Source organism: Hevea brasiliensis, chromosome 6 (genome assembly GCF_030052815.1).
Source record: "Hevea brasiliensis isolate MT/VB/25A 57/8 chromosome 6, ASM3005281v1, whole genome shotgun sequence".
In the NCBI taxonomy this organism is placed as follows: Eukaryota; Viridiplantae; Streptophyta; class Magnoliopsida; order Malpighiales; family Euphorbiaceae; genus Hevea; species Hevea brasiliensis.
In genome coordinates, this window is record NC_079498.1 from 105,585,840 (window position 1) to 105,602,892 (window position 17,053).

The 17,053-nt window shown below is 29.6% G+C and overlaps 2 protein-coding genes across 3 annotated transcripts; both read right to left on the minus strand.

Moving 5' to 3' along the window:
* Positions 1-3,146: 3,146 nt before the first annotated feature.
* Positions 3,147-7,584, minus strand: LOC110672601 (probable LRR receptor-like serine/threonine-protein kinase At1g05700). 2 transcript variants are annotated; one of them, XM_058149037.1, is made up of 13 exons: positions 7,273-7,584; positions 6,438-6,984; positions 5,755-6,227; positions 5,545-5,680; positions 5,360-5,431; positions 5,185-5,256; positions 5,029-5,109; positions 4,781-4,932; positions 4,433-4,662; positions 4,215-4,341; positions 4,030-4,092; positions 3,744-3,933; positions 3,147-3,653 (listed from the first exon to the last, which is right to left on the minus strand). In XM_058149037.1, the coding sequence occupies exons 1-13, from the start codon at positions 7,433-7,435 to the stop codon at positions 3,227-3,229; spliced, it is 2,733 nt and encodes a 910-aa protein (XP_058005020.1). In that variant the 5' UTR covers positions 7,436-7,584; the 3' UTR covers positions 3,147-3,226. The 2 variants fall into 2 exon arrangements, with proteins under 2 accessions (XP_058005020.1, XP_058005021.1); XM_058149038.1 differs by lacking the exon at positions 5,360-5,431.
* Positions 7,585-13,082: 5,498 nt separating this feature from the next.
* On the minus strand, positions 13,083-14,015 carry LOC131181009 (uncharacterized). Its single transcript, XM_058149321.1, has 2 exons — positions 13,502-14,015; positions 13,083-13,411 (listed from the first exon to the last, which is right to left on the minus strand). The coding sequence occupies exons 1-2, from the start codon at positions 13,707-13,709 to the stop codon at positions 13,257-13,259; spliced, it is 363 nt and encodes a 120-aa protein (XP_058005304.1). The 5' UTR covers positions 13,710-14,015; the 3' UTR covers positions 13,083-13,256.
* Between the last annotated feature and the right edge of the window lie 3,038 nt (positions 14,016-17,053).

The following is a 17,053-nucleotide window of genomic DNA, read 5'->3' on the forward strand; positions in this document are numbered from 1 at the left end:
CTTTTGGGTGCTATCTCTCGGCGAGATTCATTGGTGTGGCATTTTTCAGCTTCTGGGCTTTACTTGGGAAAGGGTGGCTAGAGGCTGGCACTGGAGGTGGTCATGGTTTCAGGAGATGGCCCATTGTTAACAATTCGTAGAGAGTCTCGGCCAAATTATAATTTAATTCATTTTAATTTTGACTTATTAGATTGCCATTGTAACCACTTATATATTGCCTTTTTACTTTATATTCTTTTGATGTGAGATTTCAATATTCCCCCCTCAAGTGTAACCACATGGTTGTCACTTGACAATTAGCTTATATTTTTATTTTTATCCTAATACAGGCCCAATTATACAGTTTTATGGGCGGATGAAACCCACAACCCAGTCCAGATAGTGATACCATGTTAAATTCGGAGAGAGTGTCAATCAAATTACAATTTAATTCATTTTAATTTAGGTTTATATAAGTGATTAGATTGCTTTACACATCAAAATGACTAGCCAAGTCAATGTTGCAACTCAACCACTTATATGTTACCCTTTTACTTTATATATGTGAAATTCCAACACCCATCTTCCTCGGTAGAGAGGGATAGGGTCTGGAAATGATTTGGAAATTGTGTGCTCCTCCTAGAGTAGTAATTAACTTTGCTTGGCGGGCTGTATGCTCTAAGTAGGCGTATCCCAACGCTTGTGCCAGATTGCTTGTTTTGTCAAGCCCCCGAAACCCATGTGCATTTGTGTCAAGACTGTCATGTCGCGAAGGCTGTTTGGGATTTGTTATAGTTGTCTCGGGTGTATAGTATTGGTGGACATAATTTTCACCAATGGTTTGATGAGGTGGCGTTGGCGCTTAACTCGGAGGAAATGAGCAAATTTATTTATTCATGCTATTTGATTTGGAACGCCAGGAACAAGTTTTTGTTTGAGCAGCAAAGTTGGTCTTCTGCTGAGATTGCATCACTTCGATCTATTCCTCCTCCCCGATAGTTGCCTCCACCTATTGGAGTTGTTAAATTGAATTCGGACGCAAGTTTGGATTTTGAAGGTAGAGTTGGCTTTGGTTTGGATTTTAGAGATGAGAAGTGAGATATCTTGGCTAGTGCATCAAAATGTATGGAAGGGGATTGGTCTCCAGATATTTCCAAAGCAATGACACTGGCCTATGGACTTCGCTTGGCTGTTGACATGAGGTTTATGCTTCTGATTGTCGAGTCAGACTGCAAGGCTCTTGTTGACAAGTTGGCCTTTGGGACTCCACGGCTCGATTGTTTGGGTTATGCGATAGCTGAGTGTCTGTCCTTTAGCAATGAGTTAACGAGCTGTGCATGGTCAGCTATTCCACGTGAATGTAATTCAGTTGCTCATTTTCTAGCTTAGTATTGTCGGGGTGGTCAATGAATTTGGATAGGTGGAGGAAGGCGCAGAAGATATAGTCCCTTTGCTCCAGAAAAAGAAAAAAAAAAAAATGCCACGTCATCAATTTATCAATTTTGATTTAATTGTTCTTAAATTAAATAAATTATTTTACAAATATACATATATAATATTAATTATTATTATTATTTAAGAAACCTATTAAATTAATATATTAAATAATATTATACACAAAGCATTAAGTCACGTGCGAGTCATGATTGAAAAAAAAAAAAAAAAAAAACTCAGGTGCGAGTCAATACCATAATTTTTCTATTTCTCTAATGGCCAGTAAAAATCAATCTGTAATTAATTATTTTAAATCTTATTTATTAAAATTAGTATTTAAAAAACTATATTTAATGTAAGACATCTTATATGTATAGAATGATAAATCAATAAAAAAGTATTTAACTAAAAATGAATTAGTAATTTTATTCACGCATTGCACAAATTATTTATTAGTTTATATCACTAATGTAATTTAATATATATTTTTTATATTTTATATTTTCATAATCATTTTATAAAATTTTATATATAATGATAAATTTAAAAATATTATTTTTTTAGAGATATATAATATTTTTATTTAATTAATTATAATTTTACATCAAGTGTTAAATATATAAAATTTTTAACATCAAATAATATAATTTTGTATTTAATAAAACATAAAAATATATAACATTTAATTTTAAATTTTGAAATACATTGATAAATAGATTTCTTCTATTATTTTTTAAATTAGTTGATATATACTAATAAAAAGATAAAAAAAAAAAAAGTAAAAAAACATGTGTCGTATGGTGAGTTTTAAAGTATTATTATTAAAATTCTTAAAAGATATAATAAAAAAAATTTTAGATAATTTTATTTTGCATTAAATAAGATTTAGTAGTTGAAATTTGAAAATATTTAAATAAAAAATTTGATTGTTAATACTAATATGATGAGTTAAATTTTTTTTTTATATAAAAAATATAAAAAAAAAGGAAGAATTTATGTCATGTGGCGATTTCTTAAACCATTTTGTCAAGTGGCACACTCATATTAAGCTAAGGCTCAATATATATATATATATATATTAAAAAATAATATATTTATATGAGAATTAATTTTTTTTCTTACAAATGTTTTTTTTTTCAAAGGAAGCCAAATCTCAGTTATTAGATTTCTCTTAAAACTCTTTATTAATCCTTTCACATGCGCGCAGATTTCTTATTGTAACCATGTGACCGACTGTTCTAGCCAAAACTTTATTTTTAATTTACTTTATTATTATTATTAAATTAAATTAAGTTCTAAAAATAAGTTCACTTGTTTGTTTATAATGTGTTTTGGGCTTATAAGTAAAAAAAGAAAAAAAAAAGTTAGGGAATTGATTTTTCATTCTGGTGTTTACAAATTTTGTACTTATAAGCTAATTTGATCAAATATTTTTCTATGTTACTTTCATTTAATTTTTAATATCTTTTTAATAATTTTAACAATAAATATGTTTTTAAATTATTTTTTACTAAATGTATTAGTTTAAAATTTTAAATGCTTATAAATTCAAACATTAAATGCTAAGTTTTTATAAGTTAATTTTCATAAGTGAAGTGAAATGCCTCTAAATTTTTTTAAATTATTTAATTAATAATGATTATTATTATTGAAAAAATAAAATTTACTTTATAAAAAGTTGAGTTTTATATATATATATAAAATCCTCATTAACAATATAAAGAGCAACAGAATTGAAAATAAATATGTTTCATCGAGTATATAACAAGAGACATGAGTACAATTACGCAATTGTGGAAAACGACCTTCATTTCTATCTTGCTTCTGGACCCATTTCTGTTTCAAGATCCACAGTAATCATTTCAAACGAATTGCTTAGTCTCGCTGTTTGCCCCTCCATTCTGCAATTCTGTTCACGAGCAATTTCTGTTTCTAAACACTCCTTTAATTCTGAAACTACGTGGTTCATAGTTGGCCTTTGAATGGAAATTGATGGTACACATGACATTGCTATCTCCATGAATTTCCAAACAGAATTGGTTTCGAAATTTCCATCTAGTCTTGGATCAACTGCATTTCTTATATCTCCCGTTTCGATATAAGGACGTACCCAATGAACAATATGAATGTTCTGATCTTGGTTTTTTATTATTGCAGGCTGGCCTGTGATTAGCTCTAGAAGAACTATTCCAAAGCTGTATACATCGCTTTTCTCAGTTAGCCTGCTGGCTGAGTAATACCTACAGAAGCCAAGAAAAAGAAAGCACAAATCAAGTCCCTCTATCATCACTGAGAACAGAACTTACAGGCATATATATGCAGAGACTTACTCTGGATCAAGGTAACCAAAGGTGCCAACAACTCCTGTTGATAAATGGCTCTTACTTTCAGATGGGAACATTTTTGAGAACCCAAAATCAGCTATCTTGGCCTGCAAATTATCATTCAACAAAATGTTGGCGCTCTTCACATCTCTGTGAATTATAGGGGGCTTGCAACCATGGTGCAAGTACTCTAGCCCTGTACAATTAATTTTATATTAAGTTAATCCCAAGTACCAACATGAATAGATATGAGAAGTTCAATTCTTTTTTAGTTAGGGTGATGTTTGTTCACCTTGTGCTGCATCCACTGCAATCTGCAATCTCTCTTTCCAACTCAATACCCCTCTTGTTTTATCTGCAGGCATTTAATCATGTGGATACTAATCTCAGAAATCTTATTTCTTTTTCTGTATTAAGAAATAGAAGACTGACTAGGTAATTATGCAGGAAGTCGGAACTGGGTAGAAGGGATGATACCTGACAGATAGTGTTCTAAATTTCCACGGGCCATGTACTCATAAATTATCCCAATGTTTATACTTTCATTGCAGTAACCAATAAATGAAGCTAAATTCCTGTGATGAACTCTCATCAAGAGATGAGCCTGTGAAGAATAATATTCAGGAAAAACAAATATCATATGCCGATCACACATAAAATCACTTGAAATTGAGTTAGAAGATAAATAATCATACCTCAGTTTGAAATTGAGTTGAGCCATGACCTGATGTTGGAGAAAGCATTTTGACAGCAACTTGGGTACCATCACTTAAGTAGCCATGGTAAACTGTTCCGAATCCCCCCTTCCCAATAATAGTGCTAAAGTTGTTGGTAATTCTTACAATCTCAGCATATGTGAATTGTCTGTTATCTGACCTCAATTGCGATCCTTTTTCTTTCTGGAAACTGGCGAACATCCACGCAACTTCACAAAGCATTGCGATTTTTCATTAGCAATGCAGCTATTAATTAAGCTATTTTGCAACCGTTGGAGATATTGATTTGTTCTAAATTCAATAATCATCTAAGATAAATACAGGTACCTTTTTTTCTTCTGTAGATGCACAGGATAACAATCAGTGCCGTGAGGATGACCACAAATGGAACAATGGTTGCTACTACTGGAACCACAACACTCTTCTTCTGATCTCCTTTGCATGGAGACACCAGACAAAGCTCCGGATTCCAATCCAGTCTATCGTTAGGGAAAATGATTAAGTCAAAGAATTAGAAAATGAACTTTTGTTTGAGCACAAAAATGCTAAAGGGGAAAAAGTTTTAATTCATGAACCTCAATGACAATGATCTGTTATTGAATCTTTCCATTAGAGCCAAAGGAACCGAACCAGAGAGTTTGTTTCCTTGTAAATTCCTGCAGTTTTAGTTAAATGATATCATTTCCCTTCAAATGGATACAGGATTGTAGAATAAACTATGGATAACTTACAAAGTCCTCAAATTTGGTAGTTCTGACAGAAATTCAGGTAATCCTCCCGTTAAGCTGTTGTTTGATAAATCCCTGAAGAATTAAGAAACCAGGAATAGTTTTGATAGGAAGTTTCACATAATTAATGTTAAATTGCAGCAACACAATTCAGCATTGAAAATAGTTTCCCACTTACAGGTGCTGCAATAATTTAAGATTGGACAATGAAGGAGATATCTCTCCTGTTAAACCACTTGATGACAAATTCCTGAGTGCAATTAATTACTTAGCTGTAGTAAATGATCTTTTCATGGACATAACAACTAGTAGTAAACTTTTCTGTTATTTCATTTCATTTTTTGCCCAAAAGCAAGAACTCACAGGGAAATAATTCTTGGGGGATGATAGCCATTTTTATTGCAATTCAAGCCATCCCAAGATGGATGAGGTAAGCACGGATCTCCTTGCCAACCTTTAACCACGTTATATGTTGACTTGATGTCTTCAATTGCATTTGCTATGACGAGAAAAACAAGTGAGTCAAGCTTCCACCAAACAAATCATGCCACTGAATTATATAAAGTAACATACCATCTTCTTGGTTTGTTGGCTGCTGCCAGAAAATTTTCTCTAGATATATTTCCAGTGCATTCAAAATGGGCGGAAGGGTAGAATTTGCCAACTTATAGAGAGAGAAGCTAAGCTTAGCTCCTCTCACCGGCTGCAGGGTTATAGTTTTAGAGCGCAGGTACTGGAGTACAACAACTTCTCCTAACACCAGATCATTTAAACTAATGTTGAATTCTCTAGATTGATTCATTTGGACCCTTTCAACTTCAGCAAAGTGCATGAAAACGTAAAAATTTTCATTAGGGTTGCCAAAATCAAATTCGAAATTGAGTGGTTCATCTGCATTTATTGGCTGGACAGCAGTTTGCATCACCTTTGATGGTAGATTGAATTCAGAGCTACCAAGGGAATCAACTGTGGAGGAAGTATGTAGCAAAGCACATTGAGGGCAGTTATAAGGAAACCATATGCGATCATAAACATCTTCATTGTACCTGAGTCAGGCATCCAAGAACCATATGTTATTTCAGAACATCTCAATATTTGTTAATACGATCGATATTACTGAATTAACTTGAATCAATGATCAACCATGTAAACTACTATAATCTGATTCAGTAAAAGTGAGCCTTCGGTCAGTTCAGTTTATTTTGAATAGAATATGCGTATGTGGCTTTGAACTTTGAAGAAAAGGTGAAACTAACCTCACTATCTTGTTGGTTGTTGAGCCAAAATCGAGTCGTTGGCATAGAATTAGTGATCCTGATTTTGCTGTGTAAGTGGAATTATGTAAATGCCTTAACTCTAGAGCTGATATGAAAGGAGTTCCTGAACCAGTGTTTAGAAGACAGACATATATGTTATCCATTGTGGGGACATGTATGATCTCCTTGTTTACTATATGAGAAGCATTGTCAAACTTTACTGTATCCCACAAATTAACTCCAACATATAAACTAAACTCTGGCAACTTGTCCAGATTATCATAATTTCCATACATGAAGGTGGCTCTAATCAAGTAGACCTTAGCTTTGCCTTCTGGTGGTCTCAGGGTATAACAGCTTCTGTTTCCTTGAGGAAAACTTCTGACAGTCATCACATACCTTGGAAGTTCATTAGAACTGATGTTGGCAGTTATATTCTTATTCACTCCTGTGTCAATGTACTCCCCATCCGGAACGTATGGTATGTCAGTACTGGGATCGGTGTAGCTTGAATTTTCTGGTATTCCACAATCAACGTTTATGGAGCCTGTGATCATTCCAATAAAAATTTTAATTCTACTTTGAGAATCTGTGAATGGGGTTGTGTCTTTCTGTGTCTCAAACTAGAATTTTTGTACAAGTAGAAGTAGGTTATCAATTTAAATCCTGGCAAGAATTGGGAAGCCTTCGAAGATAGGTGTATAAAGTTTACAAAACCAAGTTTTTTTTAACAGATCAGAACAAAATAAAATATTAATATTGTCTTTTCAGAGAAGGCTCTGAAACAGAACAAAAACAGGGGCTAGAAAGTGAATGAATCAAATGAGGGACTTACCAGCTACATCGTCCAGTCTCCTCCTAGCATGCTCTTGAATGATAGAAGCACCAGAGGCAAAAACATTTGAACCTTTCGTCTCTAAGCAAATAGCTAAAAGTTGCAGCAAGATAAACCACATAATGGAACCCCAAGCTTCTATGCCTCTGCATTTCTCAGCCATTTTTTCTCTGGAGAAGAAGAAATTCTTTAAGCAGATGGGTTCGCTAGGCCAGTAAAAGAAAGGCTTGAAATGAATAAATTGTCTGAAAGGAAGATAATTAAAGCATTCAACGTCGACAATGAATGAAATGAAACAGACATTGATATTTTTTTTTCTTGCGTAAAACAGACATTGAAATGAAACAGACCTGGCTTCATTATGTACGATCTAAGCAAGAATTTTCAATGAAGAGACCATCCCCATCTTATATAACCAAGTCCTCCCTGGGCCTATCCAACTGAAGAGTACAATTTTTGTGTGGCTATTATAAAGTACCAGGTTGAAAGCATTGAATTTAAAACATTTTGACGTAAATCAAGAATATTATCAAGAGTTTCACGTCAAAAAATTACGACAAATTCAGTGAGCTTGTAAGGGTAAAAGACTAGATATCTATCTAATTGATTAATTTTTAATTTTTAGCAATCTAACCTTAATAAGTATATCTCACAGATTTTTATCTTGACCTCCTCATTTATCTCGCCATTGAATTCAAGTTTGTGAAATATGTATTTCATATATGTTCAACATTGGCTAAATTAGTTTTTTTTTTTGAGAAATTTTTTTTTAGTTGTTATATTTGAATGGTAACAAGCACTGATGCGACTTTGGGTTCCCATTCTAAAATCAAATACAAAACCCAGAAAAAAAAAATCTAAAATTTAATTATATGCAAGACGAATGATCTGAAATTTAATTCTAGGAAAAAAAAATAATATATATATATATATATATATATATATATATATATATATATATATATATATATATATATATTAAAGGAAGTTTTAGAAGATATCTTGATGTCCGCAGCCACAGGTCAATTTATGATGTTAATAATTCGTAGACTAAATCAAACTAAATTAAATGAGTTCACATTATTTATATTTATTTATAATTATATATATGTAAAATAATTAAAAATTAAATTATATATTTATTCATAATTATATTATTATAAAATAATATAATTAATTTAATTTATAAATATTGTGATAGATTAAATCTATTTAAGAGTTTCTCTTGATTTATCTGGGACAAGATTTTCTGCCCAATTATTTCCTAGCTAAGCTTAGGCCATAATTTGGTGGTGCCTAACTTTCTTGTAATTAGTTGATCATTTTTGCTTCAATTTGCTAATGGAAAGCCTCACTTTCTTATCAACAGGTTGGATTCTGATGAAAATACTTTAAAATAAAGTAATTTTAAAAATATTATTTATTTTAAAATTAATGTCTTAATATAAATTAATGTAACAAATTATGTTTATTAATTATTATAACCGTGATGAATTTTGTAACAAGAGGTGATAATTTAAGTATAAACAAAATATTTCCAGAAAAAAGTATAAATGAAATAAAAAATATTATAAATATAATTTCAAACAATTAGAACATTTCAGAAATTGAGAGTAAGAGATATCTAAAATTATTTGATCACAGACAAAACTCAAACAAAAGCTGTGAAAATTAATCTCTTTTTCTTTTTTCTTACATTACATATGATAACAACATCGTGAATATCTGGAGACACTCAATTTATTGAAATTAATTTGTTATAGGTAAACAAGAACATACTCATTTTATTATAATTTGATGTAAGTATGCATGTATGTGTATGTGTCCTCTAAAAGCACCTAAATATGTATTTTCATGGAGGCCCATTTCTGGAATGGGTAGTGTCCCAAGGAGAATCGCAGGAGCACTTGCAACAGGAAGTTGGAGTTGCAGGAGGTCGGCAGCAAACACATTGAGGACATATGACCTTTGATTTAGCCATATGTTCATAAGTATCGCCACTATAAACAGCTGCAAGACATGTACATATATTAAAATGGAATTCAATTCAGAAAATCTGATCGATCAAAATCTTTAATTTCATTTATTGATTTTCCAAAAACAATAAAAGGTTGATATGGGTTTTACCTCTACTTCGACCAGAATCTGAAACACAAGGAGACAAAAGCAAAGCCAAGAGGATGAGATTGAGCATGATAGACCTTGGAGAGTTGCCTGCTGCAGCCATTGATCAAGTGAAAATGTATATGGAGTTTCAGATAGGCATGTATTTATATATATATTTTTGGGGCATAGCATAGGTTATTGTTATTACACTACACATGTTTTCTCATGTAATGTGTTTTCTGAATTGGAAAACTCTTTGATTTTCCACTTATGCTATGTTTTTGGTTATCAACAATTCCCATCCACTCAATTAATCAATGAGATAAATTGGGCTCGACTTTGGTTTTAATTAGTAAGGAATGGCACTTGGCTTCAATATTTAATGGACTTAGCTTTTGTTTAGTCATCCTTAATTTCTTAGCAAGTCACTAGGTGGTGGATCCAGACTACCCATGGAGTTTTAATTAGCTCATTCATTTTTTGAACCTCATTAGCTAATATTATATAAATATAAATAAACGATGTATAATTAATGACTTAAACATTATATAAATATAATAATCCATGTATATAATATGAGAAAAGATATAACTTAATTATAAATAATATAATCATTTCAAAATATATAAAAAAAAAATTAGAAATTTGAGAGCAAGAAATTAAAGCATTATTTTAATTTGATCATTCAATATTCTAAAAAAAAATCATTCAAAGGAATACCACAAGCATATGTATGGAAGATGTGGAAATTCTTATATAAATAAATTATGATAGCAACAACATAAAAATATCTCTTGAGACACTCCATTTATTCAAAAATTAAGGTAGCTAGGTAAACAGCATCACATCTGTGATCTGTTTAATTTTATTCATAACAATTTGGTGTATATATATGTCTCAAAAGCACTTAACAATGTAGTCTCAAGGAGGAGACCCATTTTTGGAATGGGAATTGCCCTTGGGAGAACCGCAGCACTTGCAACAGGAAGTGGGAGTTGGAGGAGGTGCACAGCAAACGCAATGAGGACATTCGATCTCTGATTCACCAATATATTCGAGAGCTCTACGCCGGACACTGCCACCATTACCATGTTTACCACCACCAGCAGCTACAACATACATTCAAATGGAAATCAGAATAACAAAACCAAAAGCAACTTATCATTTGTCTATTTCTTTTCCCCAAAAACGTAGAGGTGGAGATAGGCTTTACCTGAACTTTTCTGATGATCAACTGCAACCCAATTAAGGGGACAAAACAAAAAGCAATGAGGATGAGAGTTACCATATAGAAATACCAAAATTGAAATCGAAAACAGAAAAATCGAGTTCACTATCTTTTTATTTGTTTATTTTGCCAAAAAGCATATATAGCCAGTGGAGATCATGGGCTTTACCAGGATCTGCAAGACAAGTCGAGAAAATCAAATAAATGAGGACGAGAGCCACCGTAATAGACCTTGGAGAGTAATTAGATGTTGCTGCCATTGATTATTAAGCTATAATATATTTGATTAGAGATAATGTTTAGTTGTAGGATATGCTTATGGGAGATGGGGTGAGCATATTTATATAGGTTTTCTTGGCCCTTGGCATGCATTATTGTTACTACACATGTTTTCACATCTCATGTGTTTTGTCATGAAATGGAACTTTTGATTTCTGAAATTGACTCGATTTGATTAAAGGAAAATGGTGCTTTGGACTTGCTTTTTTTTATCTATGGCCTTAGTTTCTAAGCAACTCACCAATCGTGCACCAGCCAGCCGGTTTCTCAACAGTATTCTCCCTCTAAATTCCTAAGTTTTTTCCAGGAAAGCATCATCTCTTGTGGTGTTTGACTAAGAAAACCTTATTGCCACTTTTAAGTCTAAAGCGCTTGCGTGCTTTTAATTAATATATTACAAAATTAATATTTTTCCATCTTCATTTTATTCTTTTTTTTTTGGGTTTTTTTTTATTCAATTCTCGTTTTAGCTTCCATCAAACAGGTATTTTTATGACTGGATTAGAATATTTAATAAAGCCTTTTTCCTTGTTCTTTATATGTATGGATAAATGTTGCTAAACCATGACTTATGTTGGAATCACCCCACTGTTCCTTCCCTTCCCTTTTTTAAATATGTTTTAGAAACCAAAAACAGGACAAATTATATTATAAATACGAAATTACAGTTATATGATATAAACTCTCCCAAAATAAAGACATCTCTAACAATTTGGTATTATTATCAAAATTGTTGTTGAGAAAAGTAATTTTTTAAATAAATTAATTAAAGGATATTAAAAATTATTTTAAAATTATTTTTATTATGTTACAATTATAAAAACTCTAAAATAATAAAATAATTTTTTAAAACTGTTTTTTTTAACTATATCTAAAATATGTTTTTTTTTTTTAAAAAAAACTTTTTCATTTCAAAACCTCAATACCAAACATTATCCAATAAAAAAAATAATAAATAGATAATTAAGCATAAGCTTCTAAAATATATACGGTCACAGATTGGCAAGCGAATATACACATGCTTTATTTTAAAAATTTCTTAACATTTCTGGCCATAGCGTAGCTTTTCATAATTAACCATAAGATCATACTAAATAATTTTGTGCTTCGCATATTAACAATTTAATTTTTTTTTTATTGATACTTAAATTTAAGTCCTCATAAAGTTATGATTGACTTCAATTCACTAAATAAAAATTCACAGTTTAATTATTTAATAATTTATCATTAGATTTCATCTTCGTCTCTCAAGAAAAATAATAGCAATAAGGTAGTCATCATTAGGAGTTGTTTTCAAGACTTCAAAATTTAATTTTTAATTTTAATAAGAGCAAAAATATATAGCAATAAGGTGGTTATTGTACTTGATAACAAAAATTCTTGTTGGTTTTTTTGTCCCACATGCTTGCTTATAGACCCTGTCAGCTCCTCCAACCTTAGCACTTGAGATTTAAGGTTGGGTTTGGATTTCTAACATGTTATCAGAATCTAATCCTTTTTGGTATTGTTTCTCTCTTAGGCTTATATGAACAAGAGCTGTTCATAAAAATTCCAACATTAGCTCCTGTGTTTTAAGGTTGGGCTTGAGTTTCTAACAGTGGCATTTAGGGGAGAGCAGTTTTTTTTTTAAAAAAAAAAAACTAAAACCGATTAAAAATTTTCGGGTTTTCGTTTTTAAAATTTAAAATTTCGGTTCTATTTTATAATTTTTTATTTTTTATAATTAATTTGTTTGGTTCGGGTTATTTAAAAAAAAAAAAAAAAAAAAAAAAAAAAAAAAAAAATTTAATATATATAAAAAAAAAAAAAAAAAAAAAAAAATAAAAAATCGAAATCGAAAATAAATCAAAGAAAAAAAAACCTTTTAATTTTTTTTTTTTTTTTTTTTTTTTTTTTTTTTTTTTTTTTTTTTTTTTTTTTTTTTTTTTTAAAAAAAAAAAAATTTTTAATTTTTTTTTTTTTTTTTTAAAAAAACCGAAAGAATCGAAAATTATCGATTTCGATCGATTTTTTCTTTCTCATCGGGTTTTGATTTTTTTTTTTTTTTTTTTTTTTTTTTTTTTTTTTTTTATCGTTCGAACCGAACCGACCGTTTGCACACCCCTAGTGGCATTCAAATTGGTCATATATTTACTGATGAAATCTCTCCACAATATTTTATCATTTGATTAGATGGTCTAGAAATACAAACATCGAATACGAGAAGGGGAAACTTATTGATATTACAAATTTGAAACTTTCTCTCGAGACACTTCATTTATTCAAGTTTATTAGCCTATATAGGAGAACAAAAAAAGTACTACAGTCCTCTTTTCTTATTCAATTTGTCGCGTATGTCTCAAAACCTCCAAAATAGCCTAGCCATGTGGTCTCATGGAAAGCCATTGTTAGAATTGGCAGTGTTCTCAGCAGGAGAATCGCAGCACTTGCAGCAGGAGTTTGGAGTTGGAGGAGGTTTGCAACAAGCGCAATGAGGACATTTAACTAATCCTCCTGCAGTAACGACAGCTTTACGCCCACCAACACCTACAACAAAATTAATTAACATATTAAAATTTAAATCTAAATCAGGATCAGCCAAGTAGACAGAGGTGGAGATTATAATTAATTAAGTACCTGGATCTTTAGTATGATCTGCAACACAAGGAAACAAAACCAAAGAAATAATGAAGAGGGTCACCATAATAGACCTTGGAGCCTTAACTGTGGCCATTTGCTTTGAGCTTGAGGATATGTATAGCGAGTTGGTTGCTTGTAGCTGGGAGATATTGTTAGGCTTATTTATAGAGGTTTCCTGGACGATCTTGCTAGGCCCTTGGAACATGTAACACGTTATTGCTTACTATTGTTTATGTTTTCGTTCTTCATGCTTTTGCAAAGATTTCTACATTTTTGAAACTTTTTTCTTCTACCACTCAATGAGTAAGTGGGCATAGAATTTTTGCTTGACTTGATTTTTTTTTTTTTTTACTGAACTTTAATTGACTGGTTCTTAATTTCCTTGCAATTTCACCACATATATATAGTTATAAATGTTTAATTTTCTTAAAAGGCATACTAAATTATAAGCCTAAATATATTTTCTTTTCTTTTCAAGAAAATTCTTATTTAAATCTAATTCATCATGAAACTAAAAAATTTACAGTGAATTGGACCTAAGCAAAAAAAAAAAATCATTCTCTTTAATTATCAAATTATGGGTCTAATAACATTTCTTATATATTAAATTCAAGTCCTCATAAAATATTAATTGCTACATATATATATATATATATATATATATATATATATATATATATATATATATATATAATTAATTAATTGTAGCAGTTCTTATTAATAAAATTTTTTATGGAAATATATAAGAAATGTTATTAGACCCATAATTTCATAATTAAAGAGAATGATTTTTTTTTTTTTAGAATTTTGATCTTTGAAATTATAAATTTTCATTACATATGAAAATTTATTCACAGATGATATTAATCAAGTGCATCTAAATTTCAAAACTCAAACATGTGATTTTATATAATATATAGAATAAAATTTGAAATTTTAAGGTTCATTATATGGTTCTCCCAAAACACACAAGTTGTTAATTTTTCCTTCTTTAATAAAATTAATTATCTTTTATTTATAAACCACTGAAAAAATATTTTGCATATATATATATATATATATATATAATTGCGCTTGCTATGCGTCAACGCAGATTAACGTTTCCCCAATATAGCTTGGCCTATTTTCAATAAAGTTCTTATTCGTAATTTTGAAACAAAATTAACTATTACGTCATTATTGATTAACTTTTAAATTGTAAAATAATAGGACAAAGAAAAATATTATAATATACTAATATATTTTATTGTTGGGTTATATACAAGTGTACAACTTGGATTTAGCTTGATCATATATGGATATATTTATTTCATTATTTGATAAATTTTCGCATCAGGAACACTGTATATCAACAATTCATGTTGAGACAGTCCCTTTTTATTCATGTTATATAAGTTTCTACATATATATATATTTATGTTAAAGCACCTAAAACAGTAATATTAAGGAGAGCCATTTGCAGACTGGGTTTCAATCGGAGAAGCACAGCAGCGGCAGCAGGAACCTGGAGGTGGAGGAGTGCAACAGACACAGGCTGGACAAATGGGTCGACCTGTTTGGAGGAGATCTGCCAACACATATACACAGATTAATTAACATGAATATCAAATCATAATGAGTTATTTATGAGGCAATCATTGAGATGATATATATATATATATATAAAATAAATTAATAACCTCGATGACTGAGGCGAGCTGCTTCGCATGGCATCATCGGAGACAAAACCATGGCGAAGATGAAGAGAGCCACCAAAACAGACTTGAGAGAATCAGTTGCCATTGCTAATTGAAACTTGAAGAATATGGTGGTGAGGTTTGGATAGAGGTATTTATAGTTTTGAGGGTGCAGTTTTCTTTGAATAACAGATTTGAATTTCCATGTACTGCTTTGAATGCAATTTGTTCTCCTGCAGCTTTAGCAGCCTATTTTTCAATGTATATCTAAAGACTTTCATAGTTTGAGAGTTTGAGTACAGCTATAGGTAGTTTGAGTTTGAGTTCATATGAAAATGAACTCGTCGACCATAAGATTATATAATTGTATATAGATTCATATATTTTATGTATATATTTTAATTAATTCTGTACAGATTTTAACACAAATATTTATCCTAATAATTGTTAAATTCATTTTTATATGAACTCAAACATATATTACATGTATCTATATAACTTTTATTTTGTTCTTTTGGGCAGAGCTAAGAATTCAAAGTGCTTTTTTATAGATTAAGTTATTTGAATAATGGATTTAATTTATTAATTGATTAGCCTAATATTTAAGTTTTGTTGTTAGCTGTTGTTTTATTAAGATGAAGAAATTAAAAATTAATAAAATTTTTTTCTAAATTTACAAATTATTTGAGTCAAATTTTTAATATTTTTTTATATTGAAAATTTAAATTCATAATTTTTTTATATTGAAAAATTAAATTCATCTTTAAATAAGATTGTTGTTCAAAGCAATAAGTCTAATTGATCAATAAAAAATAATTTATTTAACTTAAATATATATACTTCAATTTTTCTATTCCGAAATATAAAGTTATAAATTTAAATTATAATTAATTAAACTTCAATTAAAAATTATATATTATCAAATTTAACATATTTAATTAAAAGGCAAACGCAAATTTGTTTTTATATATTTATTGACTTGTTTAAACTCTCAACAACCCACTCGCATGGCTGCACCTTTCTTTCTCTTCAAGGGAGTGGAAGGGCAAGTAATAAATTTAGTTATATTAAATAAAAAAATATTAAATTTAATTTAAAATTAAATTTAAAAAAATTATAAAGTAAAAAAATAAATTTTTTAAACCAAAAAAATAGTTTTAAAGTATCAACTTGCAACCTTACAATATTGACGGTGACATGTTATATATATTGACTTATAATTATGCATATTATTGGGCCAAGATCTATCTTGCATTTCTATTTCCCTTAAATAGTCTTAGTCAACAAAAGTTTTTTTTTTTAACAAGAAATGTTAAATTTTTTATTAAATAAATTTATTATGAATTCTATAAATCAAACATATAAACAGTTTTCTTAGTCAACAAAAGAATTTTAATGGAGCCTCACATAATTAATGGTAAAGGTGTGTGATTTTGATTCTGATTTAGAATCCATATAAAAGTCAAAAGTAAATTAAAATTTTAGTATAATTCTAGTTTAGTTTTTTGATGTTTTGATTTTGGTTCAATTTAATTCTCTGTACATTAATTTCAGTTTGATTCAATATAATTTTAGTTCGAATCTATTGAGAAAATGTAATGAAATGAAAATAATATTATGTTGTATATAGATGATAATTATAATATATACAATATAAGAATAATAAATATTATAATCTTAATTACATATAAATATATAATTAGACTGATAGTATATAGTATACTTAAAAAATTATAATCTATATATATAAAATCGGATTTTTATTTAGTTTTGGTTCCTTTATGAGTTTGGTACTATTTTAATTTAATTCTTAATAAAAAATTAAAATCATGTCAAAATAATAAAATAAATTCAATTTAGTATGATTTGCTTA

Excerpts from the sequence above, each read along its gene's own strand:
- LOC110672601 (XM_058149037.1), bottom strand. The coding sequence starts at position 7,435 with ATGGCTGAGAAATGCAGAGGCATAGAAGCTTGGGGTTCCATTATGTGG. Across the intron at positions 5,257-5,359 it reads CTTAAATTATTGCAGCACCT|GGATTTATCAAACAACAGCT; the intron begins GTAAGTGGGAAA and ends TTAATTCTTCAG. Across the intron at positions 4,342-4,432 it reads CAACTCAATTTCAAACTGAG|GCTCATCTCTTGATGAGAGT; the intron begins GTATGATTATTT and ends TATTCTTCACAG.
- LOC131181009 (XM_058149321.1), bottom strand. The coding sequence starts at position 13,709 with ATGTTCCAAGGGCCTAGCAAGATCGTCCAGGAAACCTCTATAAATAAG. Across the intron at positions 13,412-13,501 it reads AGATCATACTAAAGATCCAG|GTGTTGGTGGGCGTAAAGCT; the intron begins GTACTTAATTAA and ends ATTTTGTTGTAG.